Below are 27,958 nucleotides of genomic sequence, written 5' to 3' on the forward strand. Positions count from 1 at the left end.
GACACACTTAAGACATTGCCAAAGAATTTCACCCTACCTTTGGGGTTATAGCTGAAAGAAAAACTCTGTCGATTATTCGATGTTTACAAACACACATAATTCGGGGAGGTTAAAAACTTCCTAGGATGAAATCCTTTGACAAAAATCATAGGCTTACCTAGGTGCAATTACATGACTCAAAGGCCATACTAGCATCATTTACAATAAAACTTTGCAGAAATAGGGTTTACAATCATATAACTGGAAGCTGAATGATGACATTGATTAGAAAAAAATTGTTTTGTTGCTATGTACTCTGCTTCACAGATTGTTGACAATATAAGTTGTAACAATATGTAAAACAATAAAAGATCGAGATGAGTTAAATGCATACAGCAGAAAATATATTTTTTGTATAGTTATATATTAATATAAATATAAGTAAAGTTAATAAATTTTATATAAATACATAAAAGTTAATATATATTAATTATTATTATTATTATTAATATTAATTAATATGTATTAATTATTATTAAGTAAGATATATTGATTATTATTATTATTATATATTTGAACCTAAAGATGAACATTATTCGAATCTTAACAAAATTTTGAATTTGAATCGAACTTTATGGTTGTCAAACCCAAACTCGAGCCCAAACCATGTGAAATAACATGCAGGACCCCCTCAAGCTTCATACCCACACTCTCCAGCCTCCTCCTGGGCCAGATCCTATTCAACAGATCACCTCCTTTACGGTGCTCCCATAAACTATGGGCGCTAAGAGACAGGTTCATGACAACATTGCTTCTAGCTCCAGATCAGTGTGAACCAGAGGAACCATTCTCCCTCCTCAAAGACCACAGAGATGTCTCCACAGTAGATCCCTTATCAGCATGCACATCAAATCACCTTGACACCAGTAGCGAGTTATAGCAACCAGGAAGCAACACAGGACACAATCCAGACCTTTTGTTAGTTCTTCTTCAAAGCATCATCCTATATTGAGTGTTGATTTCGGGTAGCATCGGATGTGCTATAGCCATGAAAATTGGTGGAGAGGCTAAAGGACATAAGATCTCCAAGACCCAGAAATGGTTTGGTGAAATTCCACCCGGTTAGAGAGATATTAAAATAATTAATATTTTTCAATGGGTTCCTAAGTCTAAACTTAGGAAAATAAAAATATTAATGGGTATTAATATAAAACTGGGTGAAAAGGTTCTAAATGACATGGATCAAGCCAAATCTAATCTTAGTCGTTGATTAGAGATTTAATCTCGGTCGTTGAAGACACAACAGAAAAAATATAAGAGGCGGCTTGAGGGTCAGTTGGAGATACACCAAGTTGATCAGTCAGTTCGATTTTCTAGAGCGAGGTTTGCTGAGAGAAATTGAACCAGTGATCAGAGTTGCAGCGAGGCGTAGTGAGTGCATAGCAGAGAGGCAGAGATAGTGACGAAAGACCAGTGCAGAGGTAGTGAGGCAGGGGTAGAGCCAGCAGGAGCCACACAGAAGGCCAGAGTGACTGCACAGAGGGCCTACATCAATGATGCAGAGGGCTAGAGAGCCAACGCAGAGCATCTATAGGCTGACGCAGAGGGTTCTAGGCTGACGCAATGGCCAGGATGGCTAACACAGAGCCTCGAAGAGGCGTTGGAGAGACTTTCATGGAGTAGACTTGCCGAATATCTGCTTTCGAAAAGAGGTATCCGTATTACTGCCATATTGATTTCTCTATCGGGTGAGCCAATTTGGCATCCAGTTGTACTCAAGAAAACCTGCTTAATAATAAAACCCTCAGAACTGTTGCACTAGTTTTCCCATGTTGGGTTTTTCCGGGGACGATTGTCCAAAAATAACAGTCTCCCTTGTGTGTTTGTCTATTTCTTTCAATTGATGATATGTAGATGGTTGAGACTGCATTTGTGTTTATTTCAGTATTTATATGGTTAAATAACTTGTTCAGTTATTAAAACAAGTAGGTGAAATAAACCAATTGGTGCAGGAAAATTTCTAACAGGTTAGACTTAGAAATTTCAACATGGTATCCGAGCGTTGTAGATCACAAGAGAGCTGAAGGCACCAGCTACATCAGAAAATTTGCAGCAGAAACAACTGTCATGAGTGACAGAAGTTGTTCCTAAGCAGAAAGCAGCAGAGGAGTGATGCAGAGGGCATGCGTCATCATTTCGAGCCAAAGAGAGGCCAACGCAGAGGCAGAAGAAGACAGAAGAGGCTCACGAGGAGCCACGTCATCCTACTAAGCCAGGTAGGAGTGACACAGTTGGCCAAAGGAGCGATTCAGCCTTGTCGAGATTGCGCAGAGCTAAGAGGCTCAATTTCTTCAGCTGTTGGGGCCTAGGAAGCTGTGGGCAGATTGTGAATTGTGAAGTTGGTGGGGTGTTGTTGCTGTCGAAGCAGAAAAGTGCCTAACAGGACAAAACCAAGGTAGAAGGGAGTCGCTACCTAGGCGGATTTCTAGCCATGAAATCCAGATCAATACTGCAGGAGCAAAGGGGATCAGAGAGATGTGATTTGACTGTTGGCAGAAGGATTTCTAGGAGGGAAATCGAGACTCAGAGGGAGTCTAGGAGAGGATTTCCAGAAGGGAATTCGAGACTCAGAGGGAGTCTAGAGGAGAACTTCCATGAGGGAAGTAGAGACTTAGAGGGAGTCGAAGAGAAGAGCGGAGATGGCAATGAACGGACTGAGGGATCAGGGCAAGCTAGACGGGGCGTCCAACTGTCATCTAGAAGGCCAGGATCCCGTCTGTTCTGGATAGACATCACATCAAGGCCTTTGCCTTGAGAACCGTGGCTATCCCAGTAGACCCAACTGATAATGAAAAGTATGAGGATGCAATGGCCAAGGAAAAGTGTATAATCCTTGAAGGGGACAAGGATGATGTAGTTCAGCATATTGCCGAGAAGAATACGACAAAGGAGATGTAGGATACCTTGACGACATTGTATCAGGGCACTTCCACGCAAAGGAAGATTCTATTGGAGAATCAGTTGCGGTCGTATCAGATGCAGAAGGGGGAGCAGATAGATCACTTCCTCAATAGGTTGCAGGAGATTCGAGACCAACTTACTTCCATAGGGGCCACACCGAATCAGGAGTTAATGGTGAGGACCTCCCCGAACACAGTCTTTGAGGAGTGGGAGAAATTCGTCCAAAGCATTTTCGGTAGAGTGAATCTTCGAGATTGGGAAGAATTGTGGGTAGCTTTTCGCCAAGAAGAGATCAGATCGCTGACTAAGGCAGTTAGTAGCAGCAAAGGAGGTCGAATCAAGAAAGAGAAGGAAGAGGATGCGGCTCTAGCATCTACGGGACAGCAAGGGAAGAGGAAGAAGAAGGACATCTCCAAGATAAAGTGCTTCCATTGTGAAGAGTTGGGCCATTATGCAACCCAGTGTCCCAGGAAGAAGAATAAGGGAGGGGCCTCTAACTCCAAGGCAGCGCTGGCTATGGCGGAGAAGGAAGTAGAGGATGATGACGATTTTGCCATGAGTGCTCACGTACCTCTAGAGAAGAGGTGGGGAGACATCGAGTTGTAGTCAGGAGGACTACAGGAGATGTGGGGCAGGATCCTTGAGGTACCCAAACTCTTGGATCATATCCGGCTACGAGAACCCCGAGAGACAGTAGCAAGATGATGGATGTCGGTAGAAGCAAGATGTGGATGGAGCGGCAGAACAGTGCTAGAGTGCAGAGATCTGTAACAATGCAGTGGGGGTTGCATCAGTGCGAGAGGCACAGAGGAGGTTGCAGCAGTGCAGGAAGGCACAAAGGTGTTTGCAACAATGCGAGAAGCACAGAGTTATTACAGCAGCGCAGAGGCTGCAGAGGGAGCACAGGATAGCAGCAGAGAGAGCTTTAGCATTAGGAGGGCTTCTAGCCTGACAAGGATGTCAGTGGTTGGGTAGATCAGTTACCATCGTCTCAGTAACCGAGTTGCAGTGCAGCAGTAGCAATGGTAGTGCTATGGGCAGCACGATCCAGCATGATGAGAGAGGGTTGCAATGCAGATGCAGTGTTGGGAGGAAGGACCAGCGGCAGCACGGACGCAGAGGGAGCTATAGTACAGATGTAGCAGTGGCAATGGTAGAGCCATGGGCAACAGTACAAGAGGCAGCAACGCAAAGGATGTTGGGTAGCAGGCAAACATCAGCACAGGTACCAGTGCCGGATGATCAGAGTGACATTCAACTGTGGAGCATTACTAGAGCACATTCCTCGCTAAGAGGGAGTGTTGATTTGGGGTAGCATCGGATCTGCTTTAGCCATGAAAATTGGTGCAGAGGCTAAAGCACATGAGATCTCCAAAACCCAAAAATGGTTTGGGGAAATTCCACCCAGTTAGAGAGATATTAAAATAATTAATATTTTTTAATGGGATCCTAAGTCTAAACTTAGGAAAATAAAAATATTAATGGGTATTAATATCAGTGTTCCAAAAATCACGATTTTTTGACTCAGCCGATATTATCACCCAAATTTTACAAAGTTTTTTTATTTTAAATCACTGAAAAAAAATCGTGATTTTTTCAGCGATTTTCTCCAAAAAATCGCAATTCAAACGGAAAAAATCCCGACCCTTCGGGACAGCGCATTTCATAAGCAAATTCATGAGTTTTATTTCTCATTTTTAGCAGACAACGGACTTGTTTGAGAGATGAGGAGGAGAGGAAGGTGTCTATTATGGCAGAGGAGAAAACAGGAGATTTTAGCATCCCAAGCAAGAGAACTTCGTGTTTAGACCAAATTTCTTCGACAAACCGTGGTTTCCAGGTATGGGCACCAAATTTGGCCATTTTGTTTTGGTTTTTTTCTTGCTTTTGTTTGGGTTTCTATAACCCATTGATTATCAATGGTTTTTTAGTGGAATTGACGGTGTCTTTTTTTCATTTTTGTTGAATAAAGTGGAAAAGGTTCATTTTGGTCAAAAATGCAAAAACTTGATTGTTAGATTTATTAGTTTAATTTTTTCTTGTGCTCTATTTTTCTACATCATTTTTTAGAGTTTGAATGTGCATTTTTTCTATTATTGTTGGATTGAGTTGAGGTTTTTTCTTGTTTGTCAAAAATTCAATGTGTTGTGTCATGTATGGAATTTTTTTTTTGTTTAATTTGCAATTCTTATTGTGCCATAGGTTCAACTTCAAACTTCATCTTACATTAAACTCAAGAGTTCAACCAAGTTACAAACATGCCAAAGAAATTGGACCCTCTGTGGAAATTTGGTGAACCTAATAGAGTGTTTGATAGAATAAACTTGTCTTGCAAGTTGTGTGGCCAGCGTATGTCAGGGGGAGTTTATAGATTGAAGTATCACCTTGCACAAATCCCTGGACGTGATGTAGGGCCTTGCACCAATACAAATGTGGAAATCATCTGAAGAGCCATGAGATCATTGGAAGAATTAGAGCAAGACAAAGTGACCAAAGCAGATCTGAAGAAGCAACTAGCAGGGAGTGTGTTAGGATGTGAATATGGAAGTGGCACTGGTTCTACTTCAGCATCAATGTCTACAACCAACCCTGTAGCTACCTCATCATTTTTTGTTCCTAGAACCACGACTGGTTCACAACCATCTATCACTTCAATGCTTAAAAAAAAGGAGAAAGAACAAGCTGACAAGTTGTTGGGCAAGTTTCTCCTTTGGAGTGATATTCCTTTCAACGTTGCAAGGAATAATCCATTTTTCCAACCTGTTGTTGATGTTATTGCAATTGTTGGCCTAGGGTTCAAAATCCCTTCTTATGATGACTTTAGAGGCCGCATTCTTCAAGATGAAAAGGTTGATTGCACCAAAATATTGAAGGAGTTTAGGGCATCATGGGCACAAACAAGATGCACTGTGATGTCAGATGGTTTGACCGACCAAAAGGGGAGAACCCTTATAAACTTCTTGGTTAATTGTCCCAAGGGGACAATGTTTATGAAATCTGTTGATGCATCTTCACATATCAAACATGCAACATTATTATGTGATTTGTTGGATGTGTTTATTTTGGGGTGGGTGCAGAACATGTTGTCCAAGTCATAACAGACAATGCTGCAAATTATGTTGTTGCTAACAAGATGCTTATGGAGAGGCATCCTACTTTATTTTGGACACCTTGTGCTGCACATTGTATTGATTTGATGTTGGAAGACAGAGGAAAATTTTTCTTTGTCGAAGATATTGTTGACTCATCAAAAAGCATTACAAAATTTATATATAATCATGCATTTGTGCTTAGCTTGATGAGAAAATTCACCAACAAAAAGAAGTTGGTATGCCCCGCCATTACACGGTTTGCCACCAATTTCATATCTCTTCAACACCCCTTGAATTCTACGTGGGATGTGAAGAGAATGTTTCTTTCAGATGAGTGGCGTGCTTTGACATTTAGTCGCAAACCAAAGGGAGAGGCCATATGCAGATTAGTTTCATACCAGAAAACTTTTGGGCAGGAGTGCAGGAGGTGTGCAGCATTACTGAACCTTTGGTAAAGGTTTTTCAATTAGTTGATGGTGAAAAGCCCGCAATGAGCTATTTGTATGAGGCCATGGACAAGGCCAAAGAATCTTTTCGGCCCTACTATAATGATAAGGGAGATGAGGGGTTTTAGAAACAACTTCTCTTATGGGAAGTGATTGATGAACAATGGAACAACACACTCCACTGTCTCATTCATGCTGCAGGGATCTACCTGAACCCCGCATTTTCTTACCCATGTGGATTCTTATTTGATGTTAAGATCATGGATGGATTCTTAAACTGTGTTCAGAGGATGGTGCGATCTTAAGCAGAACGTGCAAAAATCTCCAAAGAAATGGAGATATACAGAATGGCAGGTGGCACATTTAGCTTTAAGATGGTTGTGGTTGATAGGAAGACTAAAATGCAAGATATTTTTTAGTTTGTTTCAAATTTCATTGTCTCTTCAAGTTCATAACTTCATACTTTGCCTCAACTTTCAAATTTCATTTGTTTTCTTATGTTTATAAGTATCCCATCTGTGAAATCTTGCCATTCGAATCATCAACCAAACATGTAGCTCCTCAGGATGCAAGCGCAATTGGAGTGTATTTGAAAAAATACACAACAAGAAGCGCAACAGGTTAAACTTTAAACTTAAAATATTCCTAATTACCAATTAATTTTTAAATTCATTAAATAATATGTTTTTTTATAATTATTATTTTATGATCTTTGTACAGATTGGAGTCCCATCGACTTAATGACATGGTCTACGTCTACTACAATCTTCGATTATGGGTGAGGCAACTTGAGAGGATACTTGCTATGGAAGCCATCTCATTGGATGGGATTGACACCACTGTTGCATGGAGGGTTGAGACTGAGAGGCCTCTCATGGAGTTTGTCGATCACTGGTTAGAGCAGGAGGTAGTGGAAGGCGTAGAGGGATAGGAGGAGGAGGAGGAGCAACAGGAGGGGGAGGTAACGCCACCTACCCAAGCTACCCCTGCCACCAGTAGAGGACGTTGTCTACCTCCTATAGCTCCTAGTTCTTCAGCTTCTAGAGCACAGCAGAGTCCACTGCCAACTCCACCGGCATCTACATTTAGAGGGAAAGAGAAAGCTATTGCATTTTCTCGCAAGAGGGGTGGAAAAAATCAGTAGTATTAGTTATTTGGTTCATTTCATTGTATATGACATTATGACTCATGATATGAAATATATTATTATATTTTTTGTTGATATTTTGAGGCTGAGTTGGGACTCAGGAGTCAGGACTTACTATTCCAGACATGATTCACTGATATGTGTGATGTAGCACTAGAAATGATATTACACATCTTATATATTAGCTCTTTTATCATATTTATGTGTCAATGTATTTATTTTATGTTGTAGATGCTTTAAATATTAAAAAAAAAGAAAATAAATGACTATTTTTGTATTTTACAATTTTTTTCCCGATTTTTACCGATTTTTTCCCTATTTTTACGATTTTTTCCAATTTTTTCCCCTCGCCGATTTAATCCCAATCGCGATTTTCGCAACATTGATTAATATCAAACTGGGTGAGAAGGTTCTAAATGACATGGATCAAGCCAAATCTAATCTTAGCCGTTGATTAGAGATTTAATCTCGATCATCGAAGACTCAACAAAAAATATATATATATATGAGGAAGCTTGAGGGTTAGTTGGAGATACACCAAGTTGATCAGTGAGTTGGATTTTCTGGAGCGGGGTTTGCTGAGAGAAATTGAACCAGTGACCAGAGTCGCAGCAAGGGCAGTGAGTGCATAGCAAAGAGGCAGAGATAGTGTCGAAAGACCAGCGCAGAGGCAAAGAGGCAGACGCAAAGCCAGCAGGAGCCACGCAAAGGGCCAGAGTGATTGCGCAGAGAGCCAGAGGGCCTACATGGGTGATGTAGAGGGCTAGAGAGCTAGCGCAAAGCATCTGTAGGCTGATGCAACGCCTCAGAGAGGTGTTGGAGAGACTTTCGTGGAGCAGACTTGTCGAATATCTGCTTTTGAAGAGAGGTATTACTACCAGATTGATTTCTCTGTCGAGTGAGCCAGTTTGGCACCCAGTTGTACTCAAGAAAAGTTGGTTAATAATAAAACCCTCACAACTGATGCACCAGTTTTCCCATGTTGGGTTTTTCCGAGGACGATTGTCCAAAAATAACGGTGTCCCTTGTGTGTTTGTCTATTTCTATCAATTGATGATCTGTAGATGGTCGACACTGCATTTGTGTTTATTTCAGCATTTATATGGTTAAATAACTTGTTCAGTAATTAAAACAAGTAGGTAAAATAAACCAGACAGTGTAGGAAAATTTCTAACGGGTTAGACTTAGAAATTTCAACATTGAGTTTCTCTTCATTCGGCCTCAAATGTTAGGAGAAGGGGATCTAGTGTATCATGACCCAATGCCTAGATCCTTTCCCTCTGCACATCTCCCTCTCATTGTGGCAGCCCGCACTAGGAATGAGGATTTTCTCGTGTTTTCTCATGCTTTCACACATAGATTTCATGTTTCTACTTTATTTCCTGTTCTTTATATGGGAGACTCCTTGGTACTCCTGCTTTGTTTTGACATCATTGTACTCAGGAATCCCATTGACCTACTTTTGTGGTCATTTGTTGGATAATGATATAATTATCTTATCTCACGTTTGTATAGTGTATTCTCATTTTTCTTGTAGCTTTTAGGGCTTGTTGATGGTTCCATTCAGTCCTTCCTTTCTCTTCTGATCATGACAGTTTTAGCCATTATTAATTTTTCAAGAATCATAAGTCTTGGACAACAGTATAATTATCTTATCTTATCTTTGTAAAGTGTATTCTCATTTTTCTTGTAGGTTTTAGGGTTTATTGATAGCCCTATTTAGTCCTTGCTTTCTCTTCTGATCGCAACAGTTTTAGGCTTTTAGCCATTGCTGCCTTTTAAAGAATTGGATGTCTTATACCAGATATAACGATAATTTCAACAATGGAGAGAAGTACACAAACTTTTACATATTAAGATGGAAAACCTACAAGAAAAAATTGTAATTTAAATAACTACACCAAAAAGAGTACTAATGGTATCATGTGATATCAAATTCAGTGTACCATAACTTAGAACAATATTGCTGGAAAGAAAATACTTACATCGAAGTCTTGAAAAGCCTCACTTTGAAGCATTTCTAGAATAATATTAGGCGTTCCACTATCATAAGCTTGGCGAATGTAAACTAAATGATCAATCTCCTGAAAAATAAAATATTAAATATATCCTCAGGGTCTGCAAGAAGTACAACTATGAGAAACAAATGTGCAGCAAAGAAAAATAGTCTTCACTATCATGCTACCTACCAATATAGTAGTTTGATTTTCTGGTGTTGGGAGCATGGTGACAAGACAAATAAAAATAGCCCATGTAAATATTAGAAGACCAGACTCAGGATCCTCCAATGAATTAAGACCTGATATTGAATTGTCAATTTCTTGCAAGTCCTCCAATGAAAATGCATGAGTGCCCTGGCTGATAGCATATGCCAATTAAACAAAACTTAGATATTCTCAACAACGGGTTCTTTACTAATACACAACTAATAAGAGACATTGCACTAAAAACTACTCCACTGATCCCAAAGTAACAGAGCAACAGAAAGCTCTAAATATGAAAACTGAGTAGTTCATTGCTAAAAACCATCATTAACCACAAGAAATACACAAACCAAATAATATAAAGGGTGCATCTCAATCTACCTGAAAGGAACATTATTGTAGACCATATAAAGAAGGTGTTCAAGATCCAAGGCTTCAATAAGAACTAGAATAGCCTGATATCTGACATGCTGTGCATATTTCTGCGCTTCTTGTGTCACAGCAAGTTTTTCAATGTTGCTACAACCAGATATTATGTCCTGTACATTACAATGAATATATCAGGACTTAAAATATAACACATAAGAAAACATGACTCTAAAAGTAACTTGGGAGGATATTTCACCTTGAAGACACCAAGTAAACTTTTCCATCTACCAGCTGTGCAAACATGGGCTGGTTCATAGTAGAGAAGGAATAGAATGTCCATAATTAAGCTCTCTTCAATCAAAGTCTCCTCAGCCCAAAGGTCTGCATATCGAAGATCCTAAAGCCAAGAACATTATATCTCCTTCTATAGCAGAGAAACAACTAGTCCAGAAAATTAAAACTCTCTCTTCAAAGAATGAATTCCTAGACAAAAAATCTCATGCAAAAATAAAGCAAAACGAGTCATTGCACCACATATTTTCAGAAACTTCTAGAAGCCACCAGTACTACAATATCAATTCCAGGAGAGTGTAAAAAACTAACTAGAAGTATTTATGTCTATTTTGGTTAACCAAGATAATGAAGTTGCAGATATCTAAGAACATTTTTATGAGTTGTAAAATCTGTAAATGCAAAAACAAATGCTATAACAGTTATTTGTATATCCTAAAATATAAAGGTAGTCTAATGCCCACCTGAACAAAATGAACCTCCACAACATAGTTGAGTAGAACCAGCCAAAAAACAATCCACAAAGTAAAATGCCTGCATTAAGAAATTTTGAAGCAGTGATCTCAGAAGCCCCAGTTCCCAAGAAACCCTACGACTGAAGTATTCCTGGAGCATTGTTTATATAACATACATTTTAATGCATATACATTCAGGAAAAAAAATAATGGGCAGCCAAACAGTTCAGACTCGCCTCCTTTATTTGTTGGTAAAGCAAAGCAACATTCTTCACACTAAGAAAGAGTCAAAGGCTCTCCTCAAAGAACAACAATGTGAACCAGGTGATGCAAAAGGTTATGAGTGATTATCCAGTTGCTCCAAATCCACAACTTATCCTAATCACCAGAGACTCTTCCGCAATACTGAAGAAAGTATTTTTGCCAAAAATACCAGATAAAAGATCACTCATTTTCTGTTGTCATTGATAATTCCACTCAAAAAAGGCTAGTATCTCAGAAGAGTTTCGTACCTACATCTTAATACTACATCCACCCTATTCTCAATCACTTGGGCTACATCAAAAATGTTGGAAATAAAATGTTGGTAATAACTTATAAGGCAATGTGCAGTGACTTATGCCATCGGACCTTTTATGCCTTAAGAATACAATTCATTGTGATGTCACTGCATTTGATTGTTCCGAGCTAATGCTTGGGCTACTTACTAGTATGAATGCCATACCATTCATGATAGTTAGCACAACACCTACAGACTTCAGAAAGATGGTAAAGTACACAAACTAACATCCTCTTCTTCTGGTGAGAGAGTCCTTCTACATCCATCACAAAAGTTTTTAAATCAACATATCCACCAAGATACTGTGGTCTATCATGAGGATGAATGAAGAAAATCTCATCAATAGATACTATTGACATGGAATGCTAAAGAAGCAATATTTCTATTAATCAGATTTTTGTCCTTCATACTGAATATGTATCACAGTAACTTGGTCGGAAAATCGATTTAAAAGCTTATGCAATGCATCCGGAAAAACTCTCTCACCAAACATTGGTTGCAGAAGTTGTAGAACTGAGATCTATTCTTCTTATTCTTCTTCACCTAGCTCTCTTTTTTGGAACTCAAACAATGAAACAAGTTAATATCAATATATATTTTGAACACAATTTGGTCTTCCAAGCAAAACTGGATGGCATCAAGAAATTCCATTGCTCAGATAGTCAAGATATTACTGTTGCATATTCAGACATTTTTGACGAAACTTGGGGATTACACCCTCTTCAAACCATCCAACACAATATAGACTTCGTTCAAGGTTCTTCACCATGAATTTTTCCGCATAGCATCTCATGCAACTACTGAGTACCAAGATAGATAAGCAGCAGCCAAAACTTATTGAAGGATCTTATGAGCTAGGGGCAACATCAACAGGAGTTTGTTCCTGCACCTAAGAGTTTCCAGGAACATCTTTATTGCCAGTTCTTCAAGTCACTCACATCCTTGAGATACATTCAATTTTTTCCACTCATCTACATGGTGAGCCTACGGTATTGAAAAAACATCACCAATTCATATTCACTCCTCATCTCAGGCCTCTCTACCTTCAATGGACCTTTCTCCTTTTATCCTTTCAGAGTTGCTCTCACAATCCTCCACTTCTTCAACAGTTTGTCATATAGCTCATGGGAACTTCTATACTAAGCAGGGAGGACTCCCCGTGCCTAACTTTTCCACAATTTTGAAGAAAATCTCAACAGTTCTGAGTACAACAGCAGTGCTTGTGTAGTTCCTCATATTCATCTTCCTTCTACATGAGTCTTTCCCTGTCTGGTTTTGCAACAGGCTTCCCTGATTGTTTTCTTCAACACAGAGGACATCCAACAGCTTTCTCCCATGAACCTCTTACTTTCAACAAATCACTCCATGTTTAGCGAGGACGTGGATTTATACAAAGATCTCAACTACACAAACAACATTATTTTCTCCCTCAGTGGAAGGTATGTAACAAGCACCCCAGGTTGAACAGGAATCAGGCATTTTTTTGTCTAAGCCGAGGAGGAATTACGAAACATGGTCACATGCACTGTTACATTTTATTGTATGTATTGTACATATTTCTATGTGCATTTCCCTAGAAGATCCATTCCTCTAGAATTACTCTTGTAGATATTTTTTTCTCTTAGAAGTCACCTTCCTCTACGGGTTTTTATTGTATTTTATTGGAGGTGTTACCTGCTAAGTTGTACCTAGCAGGATCTGAAGACCCCATGGCTCAATGTACAGGGAACTCATTAGAAATTTTCAGAAGTTCAGAAGACAGCAGGACACCTATGCCCCTTTTCTATATCCTCTCTCTACTCTCTCTCTCTCTCTCAAATTCTGAGACCCGGACGGGGAATTGTAATAAATGTCGCTAGCGTGATGAAATTTGTAACAGGCTTAGGCGACTTGGGACCCAGCCATTAAGTGAGTCCACTCTAGAGTGTTTTTTTCACTCAACCAATTATTTTCGCTCTTCAGTGATAAATAATTAGTTTAGTTTTTTCACTCAATACCTCCAAAATTGGAGTGCGGCTTAATGATTGGGCCTTGGGTCCATCCTAATGCCTAGGGTCAATGTATATTACCATGCTAGGTCATATCCAAAGTGTCGCAGAATTTGACTAGGTTTTTATAAGATTTTTTAATTAATTAAAATTTCCCACAGGATGGGATTTTAATTAATCTTCTATGTAAAATTGTAAATAAGTGGATCTAACGTATGTTAATGGCATGTGGATACTTGAAATTCGTGCTCACAACCTCAACATTATCCTAACACCACCTTAGGGGGTCACAAAATGACTATTACCCCTTCAAAACCCACTTTCTCTAATATTAGTGGCCAAAAAGAGGAGAAATTTCAAAAAAATTAATAAGTGGTGGACCCAATAAATGTGTCACCAAGTCAAAAGGTCATAGAGAAATTATGTGGCATCAAAGACAAGCTAAGGAGCAATTGGATGGCTAACATGGCAGCCACTTCATCACACAAGTCAAGAGACTCCAAAAGGTAGAGTTGATTATTGATTTTCCTCGGAATTGGAGAATCTCGGTTAGGGTCTTACAATCTCTAACACAACCAACTCAAATGACACAACAAACTAATTTTCACATTGGAATAAACACAGCAGTAAATCAACATGTGCACAAATAATTTAATAAACAACTTTTTACAATTTTCAACCCAACTTCGTTATATTAATCAATCTTTAATAGAATAGTCTAGGGCTTCCGTACCAGGGATCATGGCCCTCAAACAATCACTAATACAAGAATACAAACTAGGGTTAGGTGTCAATCCTGCGACAACCAACCTACTTTAAACAAGACAACAATTGACCTACTTGTTGATGTGTCGCCCCACAGCCCTTTCAGTCCACATTTCTTGAAAACATTTGTCGCTCCTTTGGCTCCCAACCTGCAGCAACACCAATTTGCTTCTTGGACAGTCCTCGGGACTGCTTTGAAGACAGACTTTGGTTGCCCCTTTTAGGCAGAGTTTTGGGGCAGATTTTAGAACAGACTTTGATTGTCCTATACTGTTAACTGTGGACAGACTTTGATTGTCCTATACTGTTAACTGTGGACAGACTTTGATAGTCCTTTTTCACTAATTTTTGGCACAGGTTTTAACAAGAACAAGGCGTTTCTAGGAGTGGGTACTTGGCACTGTTGATAATATCGGCGATATTCGAAAATATTGCGATATTTTCAGCAAAACGATATATCGCCAAGAAAATATCGCGATATTTTATGTTTTGATAATATCGCGATATTTTCAAAATATCGGCAAATATCGGAAAATATCGGCAAAATATCGCGATATTTTGAAAATATCGGCAAAATATCGACTATATTTAAAAATCTGAAAAAATTATTTTTTATGCTTGCCGATATTTGCCGATATTTTGCCGATATTTTCGCCGATATTGCCGATAAGATATTTTCTGGACCCTCGCCAATATTTTGCCGATACCGATATTTTCAACACTGGTACTTGGCACCTTCACAAACACCTTGAAGACTACCAACATTGTAACCTTCTTCAAGAGGACCATTGTAATTTTGGTAGGGGAATTTGCTCTTTGGACTTACCCAAAAGGGCCTTTGTAATTTCTTTTGATCACTTCTAGATTCAAGAAAGCAATTTTTGCTCTCTTCCTACAAAAGGAGACTTATTGTAATTTTTTGCTCTTTAAGTAGTTTGAGGTCCTCTTCAGGGGGATAATTACTTGTAACTTTCTCATTGTAAGTCACAAAATATTTGCAGAAGGCATTTGTTCCGTCAAGGGATTTCATTGTAAGCTTCTCTCCAAGCTCACTCCTCATCCCTCATTAAATAAGATGGACTCTAATAAAGTTTAACTTTTATTTGGGAGCTTGGGGATTTTTTCCCACGGCACACATTTTCCCCATTTGGGGAAATTGTCTCATATGGTTGCTTGTGTGGTTCCATTTTGTCTTGAATCATCTAGCTAGAGTAGAATAGATCCATGAGCTAAATCATCCAATCTCTTTTTAAAACTGTTTTTCATGCAATTTTATTCCTAGTCCTTTAAACTTGCCCATTTTATTTTACATGCAATTTAGGCTAATATGTTGAATAATTACATTGGTTAGCTTAGCTCACTAATTCTGTATTGCTTCCATCTCCTTATGCAATTTTTAATTTCTTGCAACTAAGAGATTTATTTGTTCTTGCAACAAATAAATGGTCTTTCAGCTTCATTTAGCTCATATTTAATTTGGTCGCCTTGCCTTTCTCTTTCAAACACTTTCATTTTGCAAAGCAATCTTTCATAGTAACTTGACAATTTACCTCCAACTTAAGTCGGTTGAAATAGACATTAGGCACACTCCATCCGCTATTGTCTCCTTACTTTGAGATCCGAGCCTGATCGAGAGTAAGGTCTGGGGAAGGGAGTTGTTCTAAAACTTGCTTTAGATCCTAGGGCTAACTTAAGCTAAAATTTACCAAGATAATTTCACTTCACTACAACGCAGGGTTAAAATTTGAATTTATGTTTCATATGCTTTCATTGGGCAAGTGTTATCTATTTTGAGCAATAATTATTTATTTCAAGTATCGTACTGAGCACTTATTTCATTCTCAAGCATCTTCCAAGTTGGTGTGCTTGCTAAGTTACCATTTGCCATTTTACTTTGAAAGCATTTATCTCTTAACTTTGAATATTTGTTTAGCAAGTACTCATATCTTGGCACTGATCTTACTTTGAATATTTGTTTAGCAAGTACTCGTATCTTGGCAGTGATCTTACTTTGATTATCTTGCAATATTCATTCTTGTTGACTGTATATGCTCATGAATGTATTTTGATGTTATATTGTAACACACCCACTTATCACCCATCGTCCTACAAAGGTAGAAAGAGGGCAATTACTAAGTTGACACAATCTCCAAGGTACAGTTATGGATATGGGGTCATATTTTTTATCTTTCTCAATTTTTTCAAAACTTAAAATGGATAATGTCATTATGTTTGTCTCATCGAGAACTTTCCAACAATATAAATTTTTCCTCAATCCAACTCCCAAATAAAAAGATACAAGCCCTCAAAGCTTGGCCTACTAGACAGTGCCATGTCAATCTAGTATGCCATGTGGTACCTACTGGACATCCATCACATTGCCTACATGGCAGTTGTCGACCCGTCAAGTCATATAGGCACTCCCTTTTCCATGCCTCACAAGTGTTGTCCATACATATATATAACACACATGAGGCACGTCGGCCCCTCTGCACCACCTCACCCCGCAAATAAAATCCTGGGGATTTCTATTGCAATCCCCCGTTGAAACCGTCGAGGAAGAACCTCTACGGTTATGTGGAATCACCACTCTGCCATCCTCCCAAATCAACCCGTTGGGAAGCAATTCGAGCCAAATTGCATGAGGTTTGGTCTCCACTGTGGACCCCGCCTACTCATCACATCGCTTGCCCTCTCGTCTGCGCAATTGGGCTGCAACTCTGCCACATCACCGCTGGAATAAAACCCTGACGGTATTGCACCAAGTGCCACAGGAACTCATCGTAGTAACATTACGATATCTATTCGTTGGGGTGACGTCACATCTTCTAACCGTCGGGTCATCTAATAGCCCAAACGTTCTACGGCAATCAATGGTTCTAAACCCATATCACTCTTGCCTATGTTCATCGGGGCAGACCACACAACGAAAGAGGCTTAAGGCCTAATTTCCTTTGGGGTGTAGGTTAGGTGCGAAAGGGGGAGGGCATGAGCATAATGTTAAAAGGTTGCAAGCCCAGCCCTTAGTACTCCACTGCAGGTCTCGAGCCCGAGGTTCATGGCTCTGACCCCACTCTGCGCAGCACATAAATATATGTATATAGTTAAAGCTTGTCGATGCGCTTTCTCTTGTGCACATATACTTGTGCATGGCGAAATCCATTCTGAGCTTATTACGGTCCCAGCCCAGCTAGGCCTGAAATACATCCATACAATATATATATATATATATATATATATATATATATATATATGTTGATTTTGGGTAGCACCAAATGTGCTCTAGCCATGAAATTTGGTGGAGAGGCCAAGGCACATAAGATCTCCAAGACCCAGAAATCGTTTGGAAAAATTCCACTGGGATGAAGAGATATTAAAATAATTAATATTTTTAATGGGTTCCTATGTCTAAACTTAAGAAAATAAAAATATTAATGTGTATTAATATAAAATGGGTGAGAAAGTTCTAAGTGACGAGGATCAAGCCAGTTCTAATCTTAGCCGTTGATTAGGGACTTAATCTCGGTCGTTGAATCGTCAATAGGAAAAGTATAAGAGTAGGCTTGAGGGTCAGTTGGAGATACACCAAGAGAGATCAAGAATTCGATTTTCTGGGGCAGGGTTTGCTGAGGAAATCGAGTTAGTGATCAGTTGTAGTGAGGGGTAGTTCAGCAAGGGATTTCCATCCGAGGCTGAAGAATACATAGTAGAGAGGCAGTGATGCGTTGAGAGATACAGTGCAGCCCAAGAATGGCTGACGCAGAGAGCCGTAGAGGCTGACACAAAAGCCATAGAGGCTAACGCAGAAGTCGTAGAGGGCTTCAGAGGCAGCGCTGGGAGATTCTGTGGGGCATACTGGGAGCAGATCAGCAAATTCTAAGAAGAGGAGGGTGATGCAGATCCTGAAGGAGTGACGTTGTTCCAGAGCAGTGCTTGGAGCAGCTTTCATTGTCCAGCATAGGGAACAGCCGGAGTCGCTGTGGGGTTTGATCCTTTGGTTGCTGATTTGCTGGAGTATTTGTTTTCGGATAGAGGTACTACTACTGAGGATATTCTCTGTTCGGTGAGCCATTTCTGGCACCCTAGTTGTATTCATGAAATCTGCTTAATAATACAAACCCTCTATATGCTGCACCGATTTTCCTGAATTGGGATTTTCCAGGGACAATTGTCCAAAAATAATGGTGTCCCTTGTGTTATTGTTTCTGTTTATTCAGTGCATTGCAGTAGGGGTTTTTGATGTGTTAAATTCAAAAATGTTCACATGGTATCAAAGCGATTGCAGATCATAGAAGACCGAAGACACCATCCAAGAAATCCAAAGAATTTGCAGCAGAAAAGCAGTAGTCCCGAGTGTCAGCGTTGTTCCAGAGCCAGAGACGTAGAAGGAGGAGTGACGCAATGCAAAGAAGGTGACGCAGAGACTCACGAGTGCCTGCATCAACACTCTGAGCTAGGTAAAGGTGACGTAGTAGCTAGGAGGAGCCCACGCAGTAGTTGCATCAGTTATCTAGGCTAGCGCAAAGGTAGAGGGGAGCAGATCAGGCTTACGCAGTGCCACGTCATCTTTCTAAGCCAGGTAGGATTGACGCAATGGCCAAAAGGAGTTGATCCAGCTCTCACTGTGATTGCGCAGAGCCAGAAGGGCTCAAATTCTTCAGTTGTCAGGGCTAAGGGAGCTGAGCAGATTTCGATTTGAGGAGATAGTGGGACATTGTTTCTGTCAGTGCAAAACAATGTATAAGGAGACTAAACCAAGGTAGAGGGAAGCACTACCTCGATAGATTTCTAGCTAAGAAATCTAGATCCGGGTTGCAGCAACAAAGGAGGATTGGAGAGGAGTGATTCGACAGTTGGTCGGAGGATTCCCAAGAGGGAAATCAGGACTCAGAGGGAGTCTAGAGAAGAGAAGCAGAGATGGCAGTGAACAGATTGAGGGATCAGGACAGATTGGACGGGGCTTCCAATTTTGTCATCTAGAAGGCCAGGATCCTGGCAATCCTGGATAAACATCGCATTAAGGACTATGCCTTGAGAACAGTAGTTGTCCCAGTTGACCCTGATGCAAATGAGAAGCATGAAGAGGCCGAAGCGAAATGCATGATCCTAGACGGGGTCAAGGATCATGTAATACCACATATTGTTGAGAAGAACACAGCAAGGGAGATGTGGCAGAACCTGACAACCTTATATTAGGGCTCTTCCGTGTAGCGGAAGATATTATTGGAGAATCAACTAAGGTCATATCTGATGCAGAAAGGAGAGGAGATAGATCCCTTCCTTCTCAGGTTACAAGGAATTCGAGACCAACTTACTTCCGTGGGGTCTACACTGGATCCAGAGTTCATGGTCAGGACTGCCCTAAATGCAGTCTCCGAGGAGTGGGAGACATTTGTCAAAAGCATTTTGCGCAGAGCGACTCTCCCCAGTTGGGAGGAGATGTGAGCAGCTCTTCGACAATAAGAGTTCAGGAGAATGACCAAGGCGAGGAGTAGCAGTAAGGGAGTTCGAATCAAGAATGAGGAGGAGGAGGATGCAGCTCTCGCATCAATGGGGCAAAAAGGGTCTTCAGAAGAGAAAGAAGAAAGACATCTCCAAGGTCAAGTGCTTCAATTGTGGGGAGTTGGGACATTATGCATCTCAGTGCCCTAGGAAGAAAGGCAAGGGAGAAGCTTCCAACTCAAACACTACTCCAGCAAAGGCGAAGAAGGATGTCAAGACTGATGACAATTGTGCCATGAGTGCTCATGCACCCCTAGAGAAGAGGTGGGGAGACATAGAGTTGTAGTTGAGAGGACTACAGAAATGGGCAGGATCCTTAAGGTGCCCGAACTCTTAGATCACATACGACTACGGGAGCCCTTAACGACAGTAGCATGCTGACAGGTATCGGGTGGAACAAGGTGTGATGGAGCGGCAAGGCAGTGCTAGAGTGTAGAAGTCTATAGCAGCGCAGTGGAGGTTGTAGCAGTGCGAGAGGCACATAAGAGGTTGCAACAGCGCAGTGGAGGTTGTAGCAGTGCGAGAGGCACAGAAGAGGTTGCAGCAGCGCAGTGGCAACAGAGGCAGCACAGGATAGCAACAGAGGTAGCTTCAGCATCACGAGGCTTCTAGACTGACCAAGATGTTAGTGTTTGGGTGAAGTCATTAACTTCTCGATAATTGAGTTGCAGTGCAGCAATTAGCAATGGCAATGCTATGGGTAGCATGATGCAGCGTGTTGAGAGGGAGCTACAGTACAGATGTAGCAGTGGTAGTGGCAGTGTCATGGGCAGCAGTACAGGAAGCAGCAGTGCAGTGAATGTGGGGCAGCAGGCCAAGCATCAGCACAGAGGACCGATGCGAAGGATTAGTGTGATGCTTCTATGATGAAGCATTGGTAGAGCACATTCCACGCTAAAAGGGAGTGTTGATTTTGGGTAGCATCAGATGTGCTCTAGCCATGAAATTTGGTGGAGAGGCCAAGGCACATGAGATCTCCAAGAACCAGAAATCTTTTGGAGAAATTCCACCGGGATGAAGAGATTAAAATAATTAATATTTTTAATGGGTTCATAAGTCTAAACTTACGAAAATAAAAATATTAATGTCTATTAATATAAAATGGGTGAGAAAGTTCTAAGTGACAAGGATTAAGCTAGTTCTAATCTTAGTTGTTGATTAGGGACTTAATCTTGGTCGTTGAATCGTGAACAGGGAAAGTATAAGAGGAGGCTTGAGGGTCAGTTGGAGATACACCAAGAGCGATCAAGAATTCGATTTTCTGGGGCAGGGTTTGCTGAGGAATTCGAGTTATTGATCAGTTGTAGTGAGGGGTAGTTCAGCAAGGGATTTCCATCCGAGGCTGAAGAATACATAGCAGAGAGGCAGTGAAGCGTTGAGAGATACAGCGCGGCCCAAGAATGGCTGACACAGAGAGCCGTAGACGCGGACACAAAAGCCATAGAGGCTAACGCAGAAGTCGTAGAGGGCTTCAGAGGCAGCGCTGGGAGATTCTGTGGGGCAGACTGGGGGCAGATCATCAGATTCTGAGCAAAGGAGGATGACGTAGATCTTGAAGGAGTGACGTTGTTCCAGAGCAGTGCTTGGAGCAGTTTTCGTTGTCCAACATAGGGAATAGTCGGAGTCGTTGTGGCGTTTGATCATCTGGTTGTTGATTTGCCGGAATATCTGTCTCCGGATAGAGGTACTACTGCCAAGGATATTCTCTGTTGCGTGAGCCATTTCTGGCACTCTAGTTGTATTCACGAAATCTGCTTAATAATACAAACCATCTATATGCTACACCGGTTTTCCCGAATTGGGTTTTTCCGGGGACGATTGTCCAAAAATAACGTTGTCCCTTGTGTTATTGTTTCTGTTTATTTCAGTGCATGATCTATATATCTGTCAGGACTGCCCTAAATGCAGTCTCCGAGGAGTGGGAGACATTTGTCAAAAGCATTTTGCGCAGAGCGACTCTCCCCAGTTGGGAGGAGATGTGAGCAGCTCTTCGACAATAAGAGTTCAGGAGAATGACCAAGGCGGGGAGTAGCAGTAAGGGAGTTCGAATCAAGAATGAGGAGGAGGAGGATGCAGCTCTCGCATCAATGGGGCAAAAAGGGTCTTCAGAAGAGAAAGAAGAAAGACATCTCCAAGGTCAAGTGCTTCAATTGTGGGGAGTTGGGACATTATGCATCTCAGTGCCCTAGGAAGAAAGGCAAGGGAGAAGCTTCCAACTCAAACACTACTCCAGCAAAGGCGAAGAAGGATGTCAAGACTGATGACAATTGTGCCATGAGTGCTCATGCACCCCTAGAGAAGAGGTGGGGAGACATAGAGTTGTAGTTGAGAGGACTACAGAAATGGGCAGGATCCTTAAGGTGCCCAAACTCTTAGATCACATACGACTACGGGAGCCCTTAACGACAGTAGCATGCTGACAGGTATCGGGTGGAAAAAGGTGTGATGGAGCGGCAAGGCAGTGCTAGAGTGTAGAAGTCTATAGCAGCGCAGTGGAGGTTGTAGCAGTGCGAGAGGCACATAAGAGGTTGCAACAGCGCAGTGGAGGTTGTAGCAGTGCGAGAGGCACAGAAGAGGTTGCAGCAGCGCAGTGGCAACAGAGGCAGCACAGGATAGCAACAGAGGTAGCTTCAGCATCACGAGGCTTCTAGACTGACCAAGATGTTAGTGTTTGGGTGAAGTCATTAACTTCTCGATAACTGAGTTGCAGTGCAGCAATTAGCAATGGCAATGCTATGGGTAGCATGATGCAGCGTGTTGAGAGGGAGCTACAGTACAGATGTAGCAGTGGTAGTGGCAGTGTCATGGGCAGCAGTACAGGAAGCAGCAGTGCAGTGAATGTGGGGCAGCAGGCCAAGCATCAGCACAGAGGACCGATGCGGAGGATTAGTGTGATGCTTCTATGATGAAGCATTGGTAGAGCACATTCCACGCTAAAAGGGAGTGTTGATTTTGGGTAGCATCGAATGTGCTCTAGCCATGAAATTTGGTGGAGAGGCCAAGGCACATGAGATCTCCAAGAACCAGAAATCTTTTGGAGAAATTCCACCGGGATGAAGAGATTAAAATAATTAATATTTTTAATGGGTTCCTAAGTCTAAACTTACGAAAATAAAAATATTAATGTCTATTAATATAAAATGGGTGAGAAAGTTCTAAGTGACAAGGATCAAGCCAGTTCTAATCTTAGTTGTTGATTAGGGACTTAATCTTGGTCGTTGAATCGTGAACAGGGAAAGTATAAGAGGAGGCTTGAGGGTCAGTTGGAGATACACCAAGAGCGATCAAGAATTCGATTTTCTGGGGCAGGGTTTGCTGAGGAATTCGAGTTATTGATCAGTTGTAGTGAGGGGTAGTTCAGCAAGGGATTTCCATCCGAGGCTGAAGAATACATAGCAGAGAGGCAGTGAAGCGTTGAGAGATACAGCGCGGCCCAAGAATGGCTGACACAGAGAGCCGTAGACGCTGACACAAAAGCCATAGAGGCTAACGCAGAAGTCGTAGAGGGCTTCAGAGGCAGCGCTGGGAGATTCTGTGGGGCAGACTGGGAGCAGATCATCAGATTCTGAGCAAAGGAGGATGACGTAGATCTTGAAGGAGTGACGTTGTTCCAGAGCAGTGCTTGGAGCAGTTTTCGTTGTCCAACATAGGGAATAGTCGGAGTCGTTGTGGGGTTTGATCATCTGGTTGTTGATTTGCCGGAATATCTGTCTCCGGATAGAGGTACTACTGCCAAGGATATTCTCTGTTGGGTGAGCCATTTCTGGCACCCTAGTTGTATTCACGAAATCTGCTTAATAATACAAACCATCTATATGCTACACCGGTTTTCCCGAATTGGGTTTTTCCGGGGACGATTGTCCAAAAATAACGGTGTCCCTTGTGTTATTGTTTCTGTTTATTTCAGTGCATGATCTATATATCTGTGAAGGTTGCAATAGTGTTTACTTCGATGTTTATGCAATTAAATAACTTGTTAATGTAAAGAACAAGTAGGAGATTGTAAACCAGTAATTGCAATAGGGGTTTCTGATGTGTTAGATTCGGAAATTTTCACATATATATATATATATATATATATATATATATATATATATATATATATATATATATCGCCAACTCTCCTAAGCTTATTTGGCCTAGCCCGACCTGAAATCCATTTATATACTTTTGCATGGTAGAAGAGTTATCCGTCTTGGGTTCCCTAAGTTAACGAACACAGAAACAAACCCATTTTCGGGAAATTATCCAGGAATTCAGCCTCTCACTTCCACACAAGAAAGAGGGCATTCCATGCTATGATTTGGAGACATTCATCAACCATTAAACCCAGAATACACTCCATATATAGTAAACATAAAACTTCAAGCATTTTAGCTCATAAATGTATGACAGAAATTCATAAAAAGAACCATAAGCATTAAAGAATTTCAGTCAATAAGTTCATGCACCAGCACTGCACAACAATGCAACATCATTCGGAGCTACATATCAATTTCCATAGAAAAATTATTTAATTCCACAGTTCTCAACTCAGTGCATCTTATTTACAATACAGTAAAAGGGTGAACTAAAGGTGGGACTTCAATTTTCCACCCAACCTTAGACTCACTACAACTAGAATTACATGCAATAATCACCCCCAAGCCAGATCCACGAACTAAGGTTAATTTCTTCAATAGGTTTCAATAGGAGGTCATATTCACCTCAAAGAGGACAGTGATTACTTTTAAAATTAGGTGGTTTATCATCTCTTTAGCAAGCACCCTGAGTGATTTCTCAGCCAATTCTTGGCAAGCACTCATTCCCATTTTCCTCGGACTTTTCTTCAGCTCCTCCAGGCCACAAATTAGCTTCCCAGGGAATTTATTCCCTCCACTTTGCAAGTGTTTCCAGTGCTTCTCATGTGCTTCCCCAAGAGGAGAATCCAGTCCCAACATTGTTGTGCAATTTCCTTTTTATAATTTCTCATGCGTGCCTCTTCATGCTCCTCTTGGAAGCTTCTTCTAGTTTTCTTGATAATCTACACCATAAATTAAAAAATGGTGTCAGCTAGCTCCACACAGGTTTCTTTTCCTCTTCCTCCTTATATCATGGATCTGTGGTCCCACTCTTTAGGCCTATTCATAAAAAGATATTCAGTTATATTCATTACATTACAAAAATCAGGGGAAAAGTATATCAAGGGTGTCACATATATAGTGAAGTGTATCTTGCTAATCTTTACTAACTCCTAGAACTTAACTTTTAGTTGAGCCTTAGATATCTTTTAGGGTCCACCCCCCTTGGCTTCGCTAGCAGTATGCCTAGATGGAGGAGTTGAGAATTGAGTGATAGCCTCAACTCGAGACTTGCCCCCAAGGCCACACCAAGTGGAGTTAAAGATTTTCTCCACAATAATCTCAGGTGTGGATTAAGAAATGTTAATTTTTCCTAGGGATATATTGTTCTTTGCTTTGATAATTGCATTTCAACATTTGCATATTAAATTCACCCCATAGTTTCATGTCATTATTTAGATTTACAACATTATTCAGCGACATATGCAATTATATAGAAAGAACAACATCATCATCAATGCAGCTAAACATAAAGGAACAATAGAAGAAAAGTATTCACACATAGAGACACTAGGATTGGTCGAAGACGAGGGCAAAACCCACTATGGGGAAAACCCTTTCAAATTCTTCTTCTTCTTAGATTGTCATTGAATGATTCGGCGAAGAGAGAGTACAATGCTTCATATCTCTCATCATAAACCTATCCAACAAAATCAACTAGACAATATCCATGAGATGAATCCAACAATGCCAATAATCCAAAAACCTTGATTCAAGAACCTGTAATCCACTGTCACTATCTGTTGTCAACTGTCGGACTCTGCGATCAATGAGCGAAAACTTCAGTAAACTGAAAATTCAACCTTTAGGTTCCAGTCACAAGGAAGATGTGTCATGCATGCGACTAAAAGGCTTTAATTGAAATTTCTCCATGACATCCCTGCAACAACAGTCAAAATTTCTCCATGGCGTGCCTGTTACTGAGACCCAAAACCCTAGAAACAGAGATGTGAGCTTCGGACCATGTGATTTCGAACTTGTGCCAACCAATCTCCACGAACTTGCCTCAGACCTGTGTGAACCAAACCAAAGAAGAGAACGGAAACCTTCTAAGGGTGTCCAATTGGCTTTAGGGTCGACCTAATCAAATATGCACATGTGGGATTTAATTCAAAAATACGCTTTCCCTTGTCCAAATTGAGCGCTTCAATAGTCAAAATTGGTCCTCTCAAAAAGAGGAATCTCATCCCATGGTTGGAATTTGTCAGAGCTGCCAAATTAACACTCCCTCTCAGCTATGGAGAAATTCCAAATGCATCATGTAATCATTGCAAGAATCATGTCATGAAATCATATCCAATCTCAAGTATCTCGTCATCAAACGTCATCACTACTCATCTCTGCTCATCTCTACTTATCCCAGCTTATCTCTTGATTGTCTCTACTCATATGCTAAACATTCTCGAATCTAAAAGAAAAATAATTTGACATCGAAGAGGTGCTTAAGCTACCACCCTCTATCACGTCGGAGAGCACATCTCAATCCGAAACAATATCGAGGAGCACATATCGACCTGGGACTACATCGGGGAGCACATCTCAACCCAAAATCACTACCAACGGGGAGCCCAATGCTACCACTCGGGAAACATAAGAGGGCTTATCATGAAGTAGCCTCGCTCAACCTGGAACCACATCGGGGAGCTTAGTCTCAACCCAAAAACATATCAAGGAGCACATCTCAACCTGAAACCTCATTGAGGAGCACATCTCGACCCAGAATCTCATGGGGGAGCTAAACATCTTCAAAACCATATCGAGCAATAGGTATAGCAGAGCACATCTCAACCCATACTATTTCCCACTAATCTTCCAAACAATGACACTCAATAGTCATGTGGTAGAACACCCGCATCATAATCCAAGCTTGGATGAGATACCCAACTTACCAACGGTAAGGATCACAAACCCCCAAGCCTCCTCAACCCGTTGGCTAGACGGGGAGGGACAATCCCAACAACCCCAACTTGTGGGTATTGTTACCCACCATTTTGTGGGTGATATCCCTAGGAGAAAAAATTTCTCCAAGATGGTCCTCAGTCGGCAACCAGCAGCCACCAACTAGCTCGTTGTGCCATTTCTCCACCACCTAAGCCAGCCATGTGGTCCCTCACTCGTCTGCCATGATTGTATGTTTGAAGGTGGGCTTCCCGAACCTAAAGGTATGCCTTGTCATTTGGTAATTGAGTATTGTAGTTTGCTTATCATGGATACTTCTGGGCATGGATTAATGAGGGGATTCGGCAAAAAGAATGGGCTAGGATTGTGCTCTTGTCCCCTAGACTCCTTTTGGATATTAACCTTGGATTCTAGTCCCGTGGGATCTCTTTTACTGACCATTTGGCTTTAGGGATGGTATTTCATGGAAAACCCGAATTTTGGTCGCGTGGTCCCACTCCCTCATCCACATATATTGCCCCCTTTCCACTCATTATAACCCCATTCATCATTTCTCCCACCTAGGTCCACATTCCTCCACTGGGTCCACATAGGGCTAGCTCTCCCCTTCCCCTTGCCCACACCTTGGGTCGGGCCTAAAATGATGCCCCGAAGCTTGATGCAACTAAAAAGAAAAGCAAAAGCATAATTGGCCACATTCAACAGGAAAATGTACCAAAAAATGCAAAAGATGGTCAGGACAAACACATTTAGCACATGGGCAAAAGTCAGGACATGACCTCTACCCCATCATCATGGCCATCACCTTGGTTCCTACAGGCCCTAGATGAGCCTCATTTATCATTTAGGAACCCATGATTGTCCCAACCCTTAGTGGGCAATGAACTGCCCTACCTTAAAGGGGGTATCCACTGCTATATCTCACACATAATGCTCTTACCCCTTGAGCCTCGAGCAGTTAATTAAAGAAAAATCATAAAGAGGCAAAAGGCATATAAAGAAGGGTTGAAAAATCAAGGTTGGGGCACCTCATGTACCATGATTGCTCCCTCCTATACATTACATACCCAAGTGTGGGCTTCCCTTTTACTAGCTGCCCTTGTATCCCAACATGTGGCCCAGGGCTGCCCGTTTTCATTCCCTACTCCATTCATCTTTTTATCACTTGCCACCACATTTAA

General features: G+C 41.1%; 1 protein-coding gene across 5 annotated transcripts in view; it reads right to left on the reverse strand.

Moving 5' to 3' along the window:
• Positions 1 to 27,958, reverse strand: part of LOC149180358 (nucleoporin (DUF3414)) — a 426,459-nt gene that overhangs the window by 347,300 nt on the left and 51,201 nt on the right. For 4 of the 5 annotated variants that reach the window (XM_089416071.1, XM_089416072.1, XM_089416070.1 and 1 more), the window contains exons 4-7: positions 10,455 to 10,595; positions 10,211 to 10,368; positions 9,815 to 9,983; positions 9,611 to 9,709 (exon numbers count right to left, since the gene is read on the reverse strand). In XM_089416071.1, the coding sequence (XP_089272197.1) occupies positions 9,611 to 9,709; positions 9,815 to 9,983; positions 10,211 to 10,368; positions 10,455 to 10,595 (567 nt within the window). The remainder of the gene's footprint in view (positions 1 to 9,610; positions 9,710 to 9,814; positions 9,984 to 10,210; positions 10,369 to 10,454; positions 10,596 to 27,958) is intronic. The other variant, XM_089416073.1, reaches the window with a different exon arrangement.

The sequence above is a fragment of the Pinus tabuliformis genome, chromosome 3_2, assembly GCF_031772625.1.
Source record: "Pinus tabuliformis cultivar Carrire ecotype Pingquan chromosome 3_2, CPIR1, whole genome shotgun sequence".
Classification (NCBI taxonomy): Eukaryota; Viridiplantae; Streptophyta; class Pinopsida; order Pinales; family Pinaceae; genus Pinus; species Pinus tabuliformis.